The sequence below is a fragment of the Passer domesticus genome, chromosome 23 (assembly GCF_036417665.1).
Source record: "Passer domesticus isolate bPasDom1 chromosome 23, bPasDom1.hap1, whole genome shotgun sequence".
In the NCBI taxonomy this organism is placed as follows: domain Eukaryota; kingdom Metazoa; phylum Chordata; class Aves; order Passeriformes; family Passeridae; genus Passer; species Passer domesticus.
The window spans coordinates 5548758-5566972 of NC_087496.1; the positions used below are offsets into that span (position 1 = coordinate 5548758).

Consider the following 18215-nt stretch of genomic DNA (forward strand, 5'->3'; position numbering starts at 1 on the left):
AACGCTGCTCGTGAAAATGAGGGGACGGATCGCAGCATCGCCACTTCTTTTGCTGGGGAAATGAGGTTATCAGGCAAGGCAGGATTGGTTTGACTCTGATCGCTGCAAAAATCACTCCCAAACGCCATCAAACACGCCGCTCTTTCTTTTCCGTGTGGTCATCAGTGACCTGCCCGCTGCCCTCCTCACTGCAGGCACCGTGCTCTTCCTCTCCTGCTGTTCCAGGTGTCTCTGGGAGGGAGATAAGCTCTGCAGGTAGCGCCCGATTTATGGGATACGGCCTTGGGACGGGCCCTGGAGGCACGAACTGCAGGGAGAGGGTACAAAAATCCCCAGCGTTCTCTTCCGGCAGGGCTGGGGGCACCCTGCGATCCTGTAGGGACCGGTTGGACCACGAGCATCCCTGTCCCGGCATCCCGACATCCCGACATCCCGGCATCCCGATATCCCAACATCCCAACATCCCGGCATCCCAGCATCCCGGCATCCCGGCATCCCGGCATCCCGATATCCCTGTCCCGACATCCCGGCATCCCTTCATCCCGGCATCCCGGTATCCCGGCATCCTGACATCCCTTCATCCCGACATCCCGGCATCCCGAACCCGGCCGGGCACAGCCGCGCTCCGCCAGCACCCACTGCTGGAGGCCGGGGAACTGCACACGCTATGGGCACTCCGGAGCCTGGGAATTCCAAAATAAAGCCCACAGGGCTCGCTGGGATGGATCCCGATGCTCCCAGAGCGAGCCCGTGTCCGTCCCGACATCCCTGTGCAGGCAGCGGTGCAGGAATCCAACCCCACCCTGCTCACAGCCTGCCCCAGAGCTGGGTTTAACCCCAACACCCGGGAGAAAACCCCACAGAGAGCAGGGAACAAAGCCCTGTTCCTCCTGCCCCCCAAAAAAAGTGAATTGTTGGTGGGCGAAGCAGAGAAGCGCTGGAGGTGCTGGTCCCATCCCCGATTCTCCACACTAGGGGGAATCAGAGCTCCACAGTTCATTTCTCCTCCAGCAGCCACGGCAGCTCCGGGCTGGCCCCAAAGCGCCGCCCTCTCAGCTGGAGCTGCGGAGGAATTCACCAGGAATTCACCAGGAATTCACCGGGAATTCACCAGGAATTTTCTCCACACCCACAGAAGCCTCGTGGGACCAGGACCTGCTTCCTCTGATGGGTTTATCCAGCACAGCCCGAGCTCAGAGCTCCCAGAACTGCTTGGGACGAGCCAAACCTCTCCCCATGAGCTCAAACCTGTTCCCCATGGAGGGTCTGAGGTGCAGCATCACCTTGCTGAGTCAAAAATTCCCGCATGCTCTCCCCCAGTCCATGGCTCTTCACCAGGTGCAGGTTTGAGACTTACCCATAAAGCAGCAAATCTGAATTCACACATGGAGAAAATTTTAGGCCAAGGATGCTTTAAAAAATCAGTTTATTTTACCTTACAAATGATAAATAATTTTTTTTTGTTTAAAAAATCATTTCAAGTGTGTTTTACTTCATGTTCCAATATTAAAATACCTTTCCCTTCTCCCCCCACCCCCTTAAGTGATCGATACAAAAATAATTGTGACCAAATTATTCTTTTTTCTTCTTTGCAAAAATTCCTGTGTTTTAGGCAAAAAGGCACATTGTGAAGGCTTTTCACCAGGAGGCACAGGGGTTCCTCAAGACCCCAAGAGCTTCTCTCCCCTCTGTGCTTGTCCTAATTTGAGTGGAAGAGGACACAGACCCAAGCAGCACTTCCAGTGCTTTTTGTCTGATCCCTCCAGGAATGTTCCAGGGCCAAGGACAACTTCAGTGTCACCCTTGTTTAACATATGGGGGAAACCAAGGCACAGCAAAGCAGTACAGTTATTTAAGAGCTTCTTGTGAATAGCTGGCAGAGCAGGACATAAAACTGGACGTGGATGTGGCATCCTGTCTTCTTCAAAACCCACCTGGGATCCTCTTCTCCCTTTCCAACCACGGTGGTAGTCACGAATCTCTAGATGTTTCTTTCTTAGTGGAACAGTCACAAGACCAACACAAAAAGTTGGGCCTTCACTAGTCTAGATAGGGATTAATTAAAGCCCTAATTACCAGCCCTTTAGGGGCACAGGATGCTGGGCTGTATCCCCCGGTGCATCTTCCATCCACAGGGGGATATAACAGCCAGTCAGGCACTAGGAAAAGCTACAGGCAGGCTCTTGCTTTGGGTGGGCTTCAAAGCCTCCTTGTTCAGGGGCTGTGGTCCCAGAAATCAGCTGTTTCCCCGTGGTTGTGTCACCAGGAGGTGATGAAGGCAGCGAAGGGGGTTCTTCAGCAGCAGAGATGTTTGGCAACCCAGGTCAGCAAGATCCTTGCCCTGCCCGCTCAGCTCGAGGCTGGGAAGTGCCCCTTTGAGCTCCAGAGCAGGGCAGCACATCTCTCTCCCCGTGCTTCACCCCAAAACCTGCATCTCCTGCCCCAGGGAGCCAGAGCATCACCACCCAGGGAGCAGCACGTGGGGAGGGAGGCCACGAGGAAAGGCACAGAGCACAAGGCACCGCTGTGAACATCATTCCTTCTTCAGAGCAGCCAGCTCCTCGCCGGGGCAGACGAGCCACCCCTGGGCAAGCCTGGCCTGGCTCTAGGTTTCCTCATCCCAGAGGCAGAGCTGCTTTTGAGGCACGTAGTAGTGGAAGGTGTAGCCCTTCTGGCAGCTGCGGATGCCGCACTTGTAGGAGGACACCCTGCCCGCGGCGTCGCGGCTCTTGCAGTACTTGAGCATGCAGGGGTACCACTCGATGCTCAGCGAGTAGCTGCACATGCACGGCTTCCAGCGGTCCTGGCACAGCCCGCAGCGCTGCAGCTCCGGCAGCTCCGAGCCCTGCGGCAGCACCTCGAACATGGAGCCGTCCACCCCTGGAAAGGCAAGCACACACAGGCTCAGGATGGAGGGAAGGGACACCAAAGCCATCCCCACACGGCTCCCGGGCTGAGGAGGAGGTTGGACAATGTTTCCAGAGGTTATTGGGACTTAAATCTGAATGGGAGCCATGGGAGAAATAAAGAACCCCAAGGAAAGCAAAGTCTGGCAGCTCCAAGCCCTGCAGCAGCACCTCGAACATGGAGCCGTCCACCCCTGGAAAGGCAAGCACACACAGGCTCAGGATGGAGGGAAGGGACACCAAAACCATCCCCACACAGCCCCCAGGCTGAGGAGGAGGTTGGAAAATGTTTCCAGGAGTTGCTGGGATTGAAATCTGAATGGGAGCCACTGGAGAGTGAAAGACCCCAAGGAAAGCAAGGTTGGCAGTTCCAAGCCCTGCGGCAGCACCTCGAACATGGAGCCATCCACCCCTGGAAAAGCAAGCACACACAGGGTCAGGATGGAGGGAAGGGACACCAAAACCATCCCCACACGGCTCCCGGGCTGAGGAGGAGGTTGGACAATGTTTCCAAGGCCTGTTGGGACTTAAATCTGAATGGGAGCCACTGGAGAGTGAAAGACCCCAAGGAAAGCAAGGTTGGTAGTTCCAAGCCCTGCGGCACCTCGAACATGGAGCCGTCCACCCCTGGAAAAGCAAGCACACACAGGATCGGGATGGAGGGAAACCAAAGGACAGAGCCACCAAAGCCATCCCCCCAGGCTGAGAAGGAGGTTGAACAGAGAGTTTTCAGAAGCTGTTGGGACTTAAATCTGAATGGGAACCATGGGAGAAATAAAGAACCCCAAGGAAAGCAAAGTCCGGCAGCTCCGAGCCCTGCAGCAGCACCTCGAACATGGAACCGTCCACCCCTGTGGGAGCAAGCACACACAGGCTCAGGATGGAGGGAAGGGACACCAAAGCCAACCCCACACGGCCCTCGGGCTGAGGAGGAGGTTGGACAATGTTCCCAGGAGTTGCTGGGATTGAAATCTGAATGGGAGCTACAGGAGAGTGAAAAACCCCAAGGAAAGCAAGGTCTGGCAGCACCTCAGACATCCCTCAGGATGCACAGCCATCCCTCAGGGTGAACAAACATCCCTCAGGGTGCACAGCCATCCCTCAGGGTGCACAGCCATCCCTCAGGGTGAACAAACATCCCTCAGGGTGCACAGCCATCCCTCAGGGTGCACAGCCATCCCTCAGGGTGCACAGCCATCCCTCACGGTGCTGCCATGAGGCAAAGCCAAAGGAGACAGCCACCAAAGCCAGCTCTGGTATCTCTGCACAGTCCCCGGGTCAAGGAGGAGGTTGGAAAGAGCATCTCCAGGGATTAAATCTGCATAAGAACCAGGAGAGAACAAAGGACCCTGGGGACAGTAAGCCAAAAGACACAAGACCAATGTGCTTCCTCTGGGCGGTGGAGCAGGTGAGAGGTTACTTTTAAAATTCCAAATTAGATTCACTCAGGGAGCGCCAGCAGGAGGAGTGAGATCTGCTCACACACAGGCAGGGTGACACACGTGCCTCAGAGCCAAAACAATCAGTGCTGATCCCCAGAAACCTGGCAGGAGCCACCACGGCACCGTGCCAGCCCACTGACAGGAGCAGCTCCAGGGAAAGCCATGGGAAACCACCTTTCTCCAGCCAGAACTTGACATCTTCCTCCCGGGTGTAAATGGCCTCCCTGGCCTCCGCGCAGACGTTGTGGATGTGGGAGCTCAGCTGGGCTGCCTTGCTGAAGTTCACGGCCACGTCCATGCTGAGGTGCTCCACACCTCGCACCTCCTCTGCCTGCCTCACTGTCCGGGGGTTTTTCTGCAGAGGAAACCATCAGAACTTCAATCCTGGCTGTACTTTATTCCTTACAGGTGTGCTGCCAACACCAGATGTGAGAACAGATGTGCACCTGGGTGAGAAGCACCTTAAAATAACCTGTTGCTACTGAAACCACGATGTTTTACCATTGCCTGTGGTGGTTTCTCCATGTTCTGTCCTGATTAATGGTCCCAGATCAGTACTGGCTTCATTGGGGCAGGGATTTCCACACCCCTGACACAAATTAGGCTCAACTAAAACTTTACTAGAACAGGACCAACACCACTGATAAACTCAGTTTAACACCAAACCCCTCAAGCAGGAGGGGTGGGCAGAGGTGGGTTGAAGAGCTGAGCAGCCTGGGGAAGGCATCCAGGCAGGAAAACTCAGAATTGCTGTCTGGATGGGAGGAGGGAGCCCCGTACCTGGCGCAGCTTGGCCATGGACTCGCTGGGGATGATCTCGTTGCGGTGCAGCCGGGTCACAAAGCAGAGGGCCTGGAACTGGCTCTGCCCCCTCTCCAGCTCCCCGAGGATTAAGGCACGGAAAATCTTCACCTCCTGCCACAGAGAGAAATAACAAGAGTGAGAGCTGCGGATCTTTGGCATCGGTGAGGTGAACCGAGAGGTCGGGGTCAAAGAGAAAGGCTCCAGCCCTAAAACAAAGCCAAAGGTCTCCTGCTTGTGCTACCTTAGCACAGGGGTGTGGTGCCAGCTCCAATCCCACCCCAAAGCCTGCAGCAGAATCCCTGGTGTCTGCAGAGAATGAAGGGTTTTCACAATCCCACTGTGGCAAGGACAAATTGCTGCCAGGTCACATCCCACACCCAGCAGCTGAGGGTTTCTGTGCTTTCCCAAGAAGGGAAGCAAAGCCCCAAGGAGCCTCCTTTGGTTTTGTTGAGCAAATATCACACAGCCATTATGTTCATGCCTTACTGAGTAAGCAGCCCCAGACTTCCTCTGCTGCCTTCCCTCACTTGCTTCTTGACAAGTGACATAGTGGAGAAAAAGTCACTCATCCCTGAACGTGTGGAACAGAAGAGAAAATGAATTTGTTGAAGGCAGAAGGAGCCATTATGATCAGCTGCAGCTGACTTCCTTTTCTGTCCAGGTCACTAATTTTGTCATTTTATATAACATGGACTGCAGTCCTTTCCAGAACCAGCTTGGAAATCTGTCACACTTTCTTCATGTAGAGCCACAGAATTCCCTGGCCAACAGCAAAGCCTCTCTGTGTCCTGCTCTGGCACCAAACCCTGATTTCCTTGCAGGGATCAATCCCTCCCTCTGCCTTCAGGGGCATCGGGATCTGCCATCCCTTGGTGCCAGCCCAGCCCACTCCAAGGGCTAAGCAGGACTGGGACAGGGAGAGCATCCCTGCCCTTGGCACCTCCTGCAGCCAAATCCTCCGCAGAGAGCTGGGCAGGCACTGGAGGCTGGAGGGCAGAGCTGTGCCAGCTGCTCAGACCTTCTCCTCCTGAGCTGCTCCTGCTGCATGGCTCTGCCTTACCTCTGCCAGCCTCCCTCTGCCCCAGAGGGGAGCATTTCTCCTTTCCAGCTGAGCTTTGCTGCTCACTGAGCCCACTTTTTATTCCCTGCTTCTCTCCCAGAAGAGCAATGGGAATGCCATTCACTGCACATCTGGACAGCTGCAAGAACAGCATTGCCACCCCCAGGATGGGAGGAATCATCTTGCTGCTGCAACTGTTGACTGCAGGGAGCGGAGGAGGCCTGAGAAGAAAGAGATTCCAAAAATTCTTGTGAAATTGCTGTGGAATTTTTACTTTTTAATGGGGACATGTCCCACTGAGGCACTGGAACAAAACCACATTCCCCATCCACATTTGGCCCAGCTGGGAGCTCCCACAGCACGCAGGGCCCGTGGATGGGTGGACTAAAACCAGCAGCTGACTCTGGCATATTCCTCAGCTGCGGATTTAATTCCAATTCCCTTTGAACAGCCTGGGAAAAGCAAGCAGGGACAGCCACGTTTTGCATTCAGGCCGAAAACCTCCACAGGCAGGAGATTAAAAACAGTGCAGCACTTCCCAGGTTGGAGGCAATTTTTGTAAAATGAGAACGTGCTGAGCAGCTGATTAATCCTCCTGATCCATCTATTTAAGAATTAGCCCTCGGCCAGCCGGCTCTCTCCTCCTCAGGGCTGATGCAGACGAGGAATTCACAACTCCCTCTGCCCCAACTGCAGGTGCCAGGGATTTCCAGAGCATTTATTGACACCAAGGGAGATGCAATGGGGCAGGCTGGGCTGCCAGCACTGAAACAGCTTTAAAAAAAGCCAATTTTCCAAAGATCTGGCTCCTGTAGCATGAATTATTCTGAGGGAAATCCCAGAATTTTGCAGTGACCACTCAGTCCTGAGCAAAACCAGTTCCTTCTCTTCCCTGCCCTGTCCCAAACCCTCACTTGGCTTTGATCCCTCTCTCCCTGCAGCCCCAGGTGGAGCAAGAACCCAACCATGGTGCTTCAAAAAGATTCCACAGGGAAAGAGCTTTACCAAGCAGACAGGACTCAGTTCCTTCATGCACAAAAGCCCCTTCTTCGGTCACAAAGCTCATATTTATAGGAAATATCAGAAGGAACTGTGTAAGACTTAATTGGCTAACAATACACTTATTTATTTGTGTGTATTGGTCAGTAAATGGCCAGGCTGTACGTCTGTCAAATCTCTATTTTTGGTTATAGAGAGTTAGTTAGTGTCTATATTTTAAAGTTATAAAGTTCCTATATTTTATATTTAAAATTATTTCTATATTATTACTTCATATTTTATGAAAAATATAAATTATATCTAATTTATTATTATAATTATAATTACTTGTTATAATATATAATTCATATATTTATACATTATTTTATTTGTTTATATTTCCATTGTTATTTTGTTTATATATTTTAAAGAGTTAGTTAGTTTGGTTAGTTTATATATTTTCTTCGCTGATTCTCACGGGAGAATAAATAAATAAATTAATAAACAAATAAATAAATTCTCATTTATTGTTTATGCAGGTGCAGGCTTATTTTTCTTACTAGAATAGGTTGTTAACTGCCTTTATTCTTATGATTTTTCCTTATGGGAACTTATAAGCTAATAAGGAACTTATAAGCTGAAGCTAGCTTAGCTAGAGTAGCAGGGCCTAAACCACATTTTATAAAATATAAAATACATAATTATAAATTATTAGAATATATTATATATTATTAAAATATTTTCTAGACTATAGAATATAAAATAAATATACAGATAAAATATGTATAAAATAGATATAAATAATAACATAAAATATAAAATATTTTGTATTATTTCTATCTGTATGTAGCAAAGAGCCACCTTTGGTGGCTCTTTGCTACATACAGATAGAAATAATACAAATATAATATTTTATATATTGTATATAATACTTATAATATTAATAATATTATATTATATTATAATATAATGTATAATATTTATATTATATATAAGAATACAAATATAATACTTTTATATTGTATATAATATTTATAATATTAATAATATTATATTATATAAAAATATAATATATAATATTTATAATATTATGTAATGATACAAATATAATATTTTATATAGTGTATATAATATTTATAATATTAATAATATTATATTATGTGATAATGTAATGTATAATACTTATAATAGTATATATAATAATACAAATATAATATTTTATATATTGTATATAGTATTTATAATATTAAGAATATAATATTATATGCTGATAATAAACTAATATAATATATAATATTTATATATTATATATAATAATACAAATATAATATTTTCTATTTCCCCAAAGCTTGGAGAGCACCTTCCCCTCCCCATCCTCCTTCTCCCGGCAGGAAAAGCAGTGAATCAGTGCCAAGGTGGGTACCCAGCCAAGGCAGCAAACAGCCCCTTTAACTGCAGAATTTCCCAGCAGGGAACAAGTCCCAGCAGAGCAGAGCAGAGCAGGGACTCTCCAGAAAACTCGGGGTGGGGGCGTGGGGAATGCTCAGCCCTGAGTGGGGCAGTGGCAGCTGGGCTCTGGCTTTGGGTGACAAACACTGCAGGGGACAGCCAGCCCTGCAGCAGGGGCACAGCAGCTCCTCCAGGCAGCAGGGAATCAGTGCTCCCAAATCCTGCTGCTGCACCATGGAAATCAGTGCTCCAAAAATCCTGCTGCTACAGCACAGAAATCAGTGCTCCCATTCCCAAAATCCTGCTGTTACAGCAGGGAATCAGTGCTCCCAAATCCTGCTGCACCATGGAAATCAGTGCTCCAAAAATCCTGCTGTTACAGCAGGGAATCAGTGCTCCCAAATCCTACTGCACCATGGAAATCCGTGCTCCAAAACCCTGCTGTTATAGCAGGGAAATCAGTGCTCCCATACCCAAAATCCCACTGGTACAGCACGGGAATCAGTGCTCCAAAAATCCTGCTGCTACAGCACAGAAATCAGTGCTCCCATTCCCAAAATCCTGCTGTTACAGCAGGGAAATCAGTGCTCCAAAATCCTGCTGTTATAGCAGGGAGTCAGTAAGTCAGTGCTCCCATTCCCAAAATCCTGCTGCTGCACCATGGAAATCCGTGCTCCAAAATCCTGCTGTTACACCATGGAAATCAGTGCTCCCATTCCCAAATCCTGCTATCCTGCTGTTACAGCAGGGATATCAGTGCTCCAAAATCCTGCTGTTACAGCACAGAAATCAGTGCTCCAAAATCCTGCTCTTATACCATGGAAATCAGTGCTCCCACTCCCAAAATCCCACTGTTACAGCAGGGATATCAGTGCTCCAAAATCCGACTGTCACAGCACAGAAATCGGTGCTCCCAAAATCCCACTGTTTCAGCATGGAAATCATTGCTCCCACTCCCAAAATCCCATTGCTGCACCATGGAAATCCGTGCTCCAAAATCCTGCTGGTACAGCATGGAAATCAGTGCTCCCTCTCCCAAAATCCTGCTCTTACAGCATGGAAATCAGTGCTCCAAAATCCTGCTGTTACAGCACAGAAATCAGTGCTCCCACACCCAAAATCCCACTGGTACAGCACGGGAATCAGTGCTCCCAAATCCTGCTATACCATGGAAATCAGTGCTCCAAAATCCTGCTGCTGCACCATGGAAATCAGTGCTCCAAAATCCTGCTCCTATAGCAGGGAAATCAGTGCTCCCTCTCCCAAAATCCTGCTCTTACAGCACAGAAATCAGTGCTCCAAAATCCTCCTGTTACAGCATGGAAATCAGTGCTCCCACTCCCAAAATCCTGCTCCTATAGCAGGGATATCAGTGCTCCAAAATCCTGCTGTTACAGCATGGATATCAATGCTCCCACTCCCAAAATCCTGCTGCACCATGAAAATCAGTGTTCCAAAATCCTGCTCTTACACCATGGAAATCAGTGCTCCCACTCCCAAAATCCCACTGTCACAGCACAGAAATCGGTGCTCCCAAAATCCCACTGTTTCAGCAGGGAAATCATTGCTCCCACTCCCAAAATCCCATTGCTGCACCATGGAAATCCGTGCTCCAAAATCCTGCTGGTACAGCATGGAAATCAGTGCTCCCTCTCCCAAAATCCTGCTCTTACAGCATGGAAATCAGTGCTCCAAAATCCTGCTGTTACAGCACAGAAATCAGTGCTCCCACTCCCAAAATCCTGCTGTTACAGCAGGGAAATCAGTGCTCCATACACCATGGAAATCAGCGCTCCCAAAATCCCACTGTTTCAGCACAGAAATCAGTGTTCCCACTCCCAAAATCCCACTGCTGCCTGTCCCTACCCAAGGCACTCCCAAGGAGGAGCAGGGAAATCACCCAGCTCCTTCCCTCCTCAGCCAGGGGCTGTCATCTGGGGGGTGAGAGCAGCTCAGCCCCCCCTGCCTGGGTTGTTTTTTTTCCAGCAGGGATTTACAAGCCTGTGTGGTCCAGCTCCCAGCCCAGCAACCATTCCACGTCGAGCGGAGCAAAGCAGTTCCCAGGGAAATAAATCATCTCGGTGCCTTCCTCCCTGCAGCTCTGCTGCCAAATTTCTCTCCCCTAAGGGCATCAGTGCTGCTGTGGGGACCCAGTTTTGTCTCTGCAGTGGCACAGGCAAAGGGGAATGTGCTGCTGGGGACAGGGGGTGACACCAGCACTGCTGGGCCCAGTTCTGCACTGCTGTCAGCAGCCTTTGCCCCAGGGATCGAGCACAGCTGGACAGAATTCCCAGAGTTTGCACAGCACAGGGAATTTGGTGTTGCATCCACAGCCGGGGTCCAGCCAGCTGAGCTTCCCTGAAAGGGTGGGGATGATGTTTTTTAACCCCTCTGTCTCTGGAAATGGCTGGAATGGAGAATTTTGGGTGTCCTGCCTCTTATATTCAGGTATCTAAAAAGGGAAATCAAGGATGTGCTGGGAAAGGGGGAATAAAAAGCAGATTTTCTGAGAAATAAATACGATTCTATGGAGTAACAAACACCAGGGTGTTTTAATGAGCCCTCCCAAAAACTCCTGAATGTCCCTCATTTCCTACTTTTGGTATCTGTGCAGAGAAGAAGCTGCTTTCCAAACCACATGGATAAAATCTGTGGTCAGATGCTTTCTGTGCCACCTGGTGATTTGTCACCCAACACGTGGCCCCATGGCATGAGGAAATTCTGACGCCAGCACCCCAAAAACATCACACAACAGCATCATCAACATGGAAAGGACTGGCAGTGCAAGGGTTAAAACACGACTCGGGCTTCCTCCCTTGTGTTTCCAAGCCCAACTTTTCCAGCAATGGGAAGAGAAGAGAAACTTCTCCCTATCTTTGTGCTGACCTTGAAATAAACCCACCCACTTTGTTCTCAGGCTGTGTTTAACAACTGCCAACATCACTCCACTCCAATCACACACAACACTCAGGGCTGCCGAGCTCCCTCTTTATTTTTTTTGCAATACAAAACTTTATTTTTTGCAATACATTTTATGCCTGACCACGGAAAAAGAAGCGTTTTCATTCCCTTCTTTCAAACTGCAAGAAAAGAAAGAGTCACCCCTGCCCTGGCCAGAAAACATCGAGTCCCAGTTTGAGCTGCACCAAGGAGAAAATAACCTGGTGAGCTCTGAGGGCAGGCAGGGATGGAAGACAAAAGAAAATCCCAGCCCTGTGGAAGCCCCAGGCACTGCTCAAGTCCCACCAGTGTCAGAGCAAAGCAATGAACAATGATCTCATTTCTTCTCCAGCCCCTGGTCTGGCAACCACAAACTGCCGGCAGAGGGGAAAAAAATAATAAAAAAAATAGTAAATAAACCCCTGACTTTGGACGAACCCCCTGCAGTTCAAGCCAGAGGAATGGAAAAATCATTTGTGGAAAAACCCCAGCATCCTGGCCACATCATCAGGCTCAAGGGCAGCAGACAACAACCCCAGCTGCTTTTGGGAACGCTCAGAGCCCCACGACCTCCAGCGCAGGGAGAAGTTGTGCAATTTGGGTGAGAGGAGCCCAGGGCAGAGCAGGAACTGTCTGGGTGCAGCTGCAGCAGGTCAGAGGGGGAAGCCCGGCCAGGCTGCTGCCTGCTCACACATTACTCACCTCACCACAAAGCCAGCTCCCTGCTCCTTTATGTTCTCCTGGCTTTTCCCAGCTATTTTCCAGCAAATCCACGGAGCAGACAGAGTCAGGCCCCAGCTGCCCTAAAACTGAGGATTAGGAATGCATTTCTGCAAGTCGGATGCTTGCAAAGCCCTCCAGGGACCACCACTGCCAGCAGGGGCTGTGGAGCTCAGCATTTAACCTACGGAGCCAAAACACCTCCAGAGAACTCCAGCCCAGAAGAAACTCAGCTCTAATAAGGATGGCAGGGAGAGAAGATGTCCAACCCAGAAAAAAACTCAGCTCTAGTAAGGATGGGAGGGAGAGAAGATGTAACACACACTCAGTCGGGTTTGTGGGTGAGCTCTGAGCTCTCAGGAGGAGCTGAAGCAAGTGAAAAATGCTGGGAAAAATCACCAGCTCAGCACAGGTCACATCCCAGCTTCCCAAAGGAGCTGCCTAGAGGATCTGAGTTTGATTTCCCTCGCCTGGGAATGTGCAAGTTTGCAATCCACGGCTTCAGAGCCCTTCCTAACCTCCCTGCTGAGCCGTGGCATGCAATTATTTAATATTTTCTTTAATAGGAGTCACAGGGCTGCTTCCCTGCACATGTGCTGGAGTATCTGAAACGTGCCACCACTTCCAAAATCACCATGGCTTCTGCTGGCACCTCAGGGAGGAAAAGGGACAGCTGAGGGGCTTGCAGGGAGACTGAGATTCAAAGGGGAGAGGCACCAGAACAATCCCTGGCAAAAAGGCTCCAAGGTCCACAGCAGGCTGGGACACAGCACCTTCCTATCTCATGGGTCTGGGCTTCCTCCTGCTGCAAAGCAAAGTCCACCTGAGCAAACAGGGGCTGGAATGAAGGTAACACAGCCATGGGAAGGCAAGCTGCTCTTCCCTGGGCAGAGGGGGTCCCTGCCTCCAGCCAGGCCTGGCATCTCCATGCCCATGAGATCTGTGGGATTTGGGGCAGCATCACCTCCCTGACTCAGGGCTGGGAGCAGAGGGTGCTGCACAGCAGGGCTGTGCTCAGAACTGACAGCTGCCAGTCACACACGAGCCCCCAAGAACAGCAGGAGCCCACCTGAGGAATTAACTGCACCCCGTGGCGTCGAGGAGAGAGATATCCCAGAGCTACAGCAGGGCATGGACACCCCCACACTGAGCCAGGAGCCTGAGATCTCCCCAGCCCTGACCCTGCTCCCTGCCTGGCTGTGCCGAGCCTGCCACGCAAAACTGCGAGGAATTGTGCAAAGCTGCGAGGAATTGTGCAAAACTGTGAGGAATTCTGCAAAACTGCGAGGAATTGTGCAAAACTCTCAGGAATTCTGCAAAACTGCAAGGAATGGTGCACAACTGTGAGGAATTCTGCAAAACTCTGAGGAATTGTGCAGAACTCTGAGGAATTCTGCAAAACTGTGCTGCTCACAACTCAGCCAGGAGCAGCAGAGCTGCAGGACCCAGCTGGGAAGCTGCTGCCCGTCCCTGGGATCTTTCACCCTCTGTTTCCAGCGTGGAGGCAGCTCCGGGCACAGGTGTGACACCGGTGGGGACAGCGAGCCTGGCTCGCTGTCCTGGAGCTGTGTTTGAGCTCAAACAAAGCCCCCGATGATGCAAGAGGATGGATTGACTTTTCCCTGTGCATTCCCAGGGTCCTTCTGGCTCCTGGACCCCCAGCCAAGATTCTCAAGCTTCCGAGTTGGGATGGACCGGGATGTGGAAGGAGGACGGGAAGGATCGCCATCCCCAGCGCACATCCCACAAAAAAACCACTCAGGGAGAGCACAAAAAGCCCTGACCAGACCCTGCCGCGAGGTGCCAGGGGCCAGCGCTCCCACCCGCAGCCTTCAGCCTCCTCCAGCCCGCCGGGAACCACCGCGGGCACCCAGGGATGCCCCAGCTCCGTTCTTATCCGAACCCCCCGGGGATGCTCTCCCAGCTCCATATCGGTCTGAACTCCCCGGGGATGCTCTCCCAGCTCCGTTCTTATCCGAAACCGCCGGGGATGGTCCCCCCCAGCTCGGTCCCTGCCCGAAACGCCCGGGGATGCTCTCCCAGTTCAGCTCTTACCCGAAACGCCCGGGGATGCTCACCTCGCTCCATACCGGTCTGAACCCCCCGGGGATGCTCTCCCCAGCTCTCTCCCTGCCCGAGCCCCCCGGGGATGCTCTCCCCACCTCGCTCCCTGCCCGAACCCCCCGGGGATGCTCTCCCCATCTCTCTCCCTGCCCGAACCCCCCGGGGATGCTCTCCCCACCTCGCTCCCTGCCCGAACCCCCCGGGGATGCTCTCCCCACCTCGCTTCCCACCCGACCCCCCCGGGGATGCTCTCCCCACCTCGCTCCCTGCCCGAGCCCCCCGGGGATGCTCTCCCCACCTCGCTTCCCACCCGAATCCCCCGGGGATGCTCTCCCCAGCTCTCTCCCAGCCCGACCCCCCCGGGGATGCTCTCCCCAGCTCTCTCCCTGCCCGAACCCACTGGGGATGCTCTCCCCACCTCGCTTCCCACCCGAGCCCCCCGGGATGCTCTCCCCCGCCCCGTACCTGTCTGAAATCCGCCGTGAGCGTGACGAGGGCGCCGTCGGCCGCCCTCAGCTCCAGGCTGACGCAGTCGGCCCCGCTGTCGGCCTGCAGGCTCTCCTCCGTCACCTGCCCGCCGGGCAGCCGCACCCGCACCCGCAGCTCAGCCCGCGCCGCGGGGCCGGGCAGCGGGGCCAGCGCCAGCCACAGCAGCGCGGGCAGCGCCGGCAGCCGCGGCCGCGGGCCGCGCATCCCCCCGCGGGCCGGGCTCAGCGCAGGGCGCGCATGGGGCGGGGGGCGCGGGCGGAGCGCGGAAGGCGGCGGGGGAAGGCGGCCCCGCCGCGCCCCCGGCCCCGCGGGGGTGGCTCGCCCGCCCGGCTCATTCAGCGCCCGCCCGCCCGCTCGCTCCGGCTGGCTGTTTGTCCGTCCGTCCGTCCCTCCCCGCGCGGCTCTGCCCTCGCCCCCCGCCCGTCACTTCCCCCCCGGGCCCGGGACGGCCCCGCCGAGCAGCGCCCGCCCCGTCGTTAAAGGAACAGCGCCGGGCCGGGAGGGGGAGCGGGAGCGGCGGGAGAGCCCTGGTGTGCACATGGATCCATCATCCAGAGCCCTGGTGTGCACATGGATCCATCAAACACAGCCCTGGTGTGCACATGGATCCATCATCCAGAGCCCAGGCTGAGCACATGGATCCATCACCCGGAGCCCAGGGTGTGCACATGGATCCATCAAACACAGCCCTGGCTGTGCACATGGATCCATCACCCGGAGCCCAGGGTGTGCACATGGATCCATCAAACACAGCCCTGGCTGTGCACATGGATCCATCAAACACAGCCCTGGCTGAGCACATGGATCCATCAAACACAGTCCTGGATGCACACATGGATCCATCAAACACAGCCCTGGCTGAGCACATGGATCCATCAAACACAGTCCTGGATGAGCACATGGATCCATCAAACACAGTCCTGGCTGAGCACATGGATCCATCAAACACAGCCCTGGCTGAGCACATGGATCCATCAAACACAGTCCTGGATGAGCACATGGATCCATCATCCAGAGCCCAGGCTGAGCACATGGATCCATCACCCAGAGCCCAGGGCGTGCACATGGATCCATCAAACACAGCCCCGACCCCACGGATCGATCATCCGCAGCCCCACAAATGTGGGTCCCCATCCAAAACCCACCCTGCACACGTGGATCCGTCACCCAGGACCCCATCCCACACACGTGGATCCATCTCCCACAGCCCCAGCTGGAGGGAGGTTCTGTTCCTCCAGCCCCGTGGCTCTCCCACATTCCTGCTGTGATTTTCTCCCCAGGTCCCAGCTGGCTGCAAAGTGCAGCTGGAAAGGAGAAGGGAGGGCAGCTCAAGTCATGTTACCACAGAATGGTTTGGGTCTAAAGGGGCCTTAGAGACCACCTAAAGTTCCACCCCCATCTTAGGGACACCTTCCACTAGCCCAGGTTGCTCAGAGCTCTGTCCAAGCCAGCCTGGAGCACCTCCAGGGATGGGGCAGCCACAGTGAAATACACTCGGAATTTTCTGAACGTGTTATTCCTCAGGCTCCCAGTGCCACAGGTCTGGTGTGAGCCACGCTGGAGGCATCTGTACCACTGAGGATGTAACTGGGACACCTTCGGAGTCTCTCTCCCAGAAATGAGGGACCTGTGTCACTTCAGAGCCTGCAGCTCGCTCTCCAAACGCCCCCAGCCTGCCCTTCACCTTCCCGGTTCTGTGATCATTTCCAGATGGGCAGATGCTGCTGAAGGGCCCCTTTGATTTCAAAAGGTCTCTCTGCAAACACAAAGGTCACTGTGGCAGCAGGATCAGCCTGCTCCAAGAAAGAGCTTTGTGAGGAGGAGCACAGAAATAAATGGAAACAACCATTTAAAGCCACGCTTCCAGGCAGGGAGATCACTCTTGTCCAAACAGGGCTTTTCGTGTGACCTCACGCGAGCTTTAACTCTAAATTTTTACAGCTCCCCTCAAGCATAATTGGCTCCTTGAAACGTTTTTCAGGACAATAGCAGTGCTAAAAATAAGAGGAGGGAAAGTTAAGAGGTGCAGAGGAGGGAGGAAAGCAATGGCTCAGCTCGGATACAAAAAGAGAGGGAGGGCCCACAAGGTAGGAAGGCACAGAAAGATCCTCAGGACAAAAGCTGCAAAAGGAGAAGGCCCCACTCACACAGTGAATTTATTCAGAGGAGATTATGCAAAAAACCAGGAGGATCCCAGCAGGGGCTGGAGGGAAGAGCGCCGTGAGGTCAGTGGGCACAAACAGCCCTTAGAGGACCTCCAGTCCAGAGCATTCCTCTCATCCCAGACCTGGAATCCACATCCCTGTGGCACTGGGGCTAATTCAGGATTTACCTGAGCCCTGGATGCCGGGGTGTGAGAGGAGATTTGGGACCATCCTGCAGCCCAGCTGCCTGGGAGTACACGGTGTTCTTTTCCTCCTGGTAGCTCCTAGAGCAGAGGAAATCAGCATTTTTGGCTCAGGGAGCTCTTCCTGAGGCTCAGCAGCTTGCCAGGAATGCTGGAGTGCTCCTGCAGATTGCAGCTCTGACCTGGTTTGAGCCCAGTCCCAGAAATGAATGGACACACAGATAAGAAATACAGACGGGGGATTAAAAATGCTGGCAGGAAAGAGAATTAAAGAGCAAGGAGCTGTTTGGGAGATAGCAGAAGAACAACCAGGGAGAGCACAGGAGGGACAGCTTTGCTGAGGTTTGAAAGGGACTGGAAGGTGCCAAGGGACAGAGTGGTCAGCAGGTGACAGTGAGGAGAATTCCTGAAGAGCAAGTGCAGCTGCAAGACCTTGGGACAGGTCTGAGTGGCCAAACCAAGGCTTTAGTGCCTTCCTGCCTTTGCAGTTTGCTGCTGTGGATGGAATCTCCTCTGAAGCCCAGGGAAGGTGAAACATTCCCCGCAGGATCAGCCTGGCTGAATATTAATGACCTGCGCCAAGATTTTCTGGTACGTGAGCGCATTTTATGTGAGCAGCTTTTCACTGGGAGAAAACTGCCACGGAAATACCTCAGCCACGGGGTTAAGGGGGAAAAATGCGCTGCTGAAATCCCAGCTGAGCTGCGCCGGGTGCGTGGGAGCAGCGAGGTGCAACCTGACCCAGGGCTTGCCTTGGTGCCTCCGTCATCCCCGGGGAAAACCACGGGGATTTGGCCAAGCTCCAAATCCTCAGGGGCTCTTCCTCCCCTCAGAGCTGCCTGCAGAAGCTCCGTGTCAGGCTGGCACCTTGGGAAACCACGAAGGGATCACTCAAAGCCCTTGCAAGAGAGGGAAGAGCAGAGCAGAGGGGGTGAGAGGCGCTGCAGCATCCACACCAAGCTCTGCTTGCAGGAGCTCCCTGCGTGCAGGTTTTCCAGGCAGAGCAAAATGTTTGT

At 52.8% G+C, this 18215-nt stretch overlaps 1 protein-coding gene across 2 annotated transcripts; it reads right to left on the reverse strand.

Moving 5' to 3' along the window:
* Positions 1 to 1409: 1409 nt before the first annotated feature.
* On the reverse strand, positions 1410 to 15236 carry OAF (out at first homolog). 2 transcript variants are annotated; one of them, XM_064397632.1, is made up of 4 exons: positions 14829 to 15225; positions 5129 to 5263; positions 4523 to 4703; positions 1410 to 2880 (listed from the first exon to the last, which is right to left on the reverse strand). In XM_064397632.1, the coding sequence occupies exons 1-4, from the start codon at positions 15054 to 15056 to the stop codon at positions 2606 to 2608; spliced, it is 819 nt and encodes a 272-aa protein (XP_064253702.1). In that variant the 5' UTR covers positions 15057 to 15225; the 3' UTR covers positions 1410 to 2605. The 2 variants fall into 2 exon arrangements, with proteins under 2 accessions (XP_064253702.1, XP_064253703.1); XM_064397633.1 differs by lacking the exon at positions 1410 to 2880 and adding an exon at positions 2923 to 3533 and having other exon boundaries at positions 14829 to 15236.
* Between the last annotated feature and the right edge of the window lie 2979 nt (positions 15237 to 18215).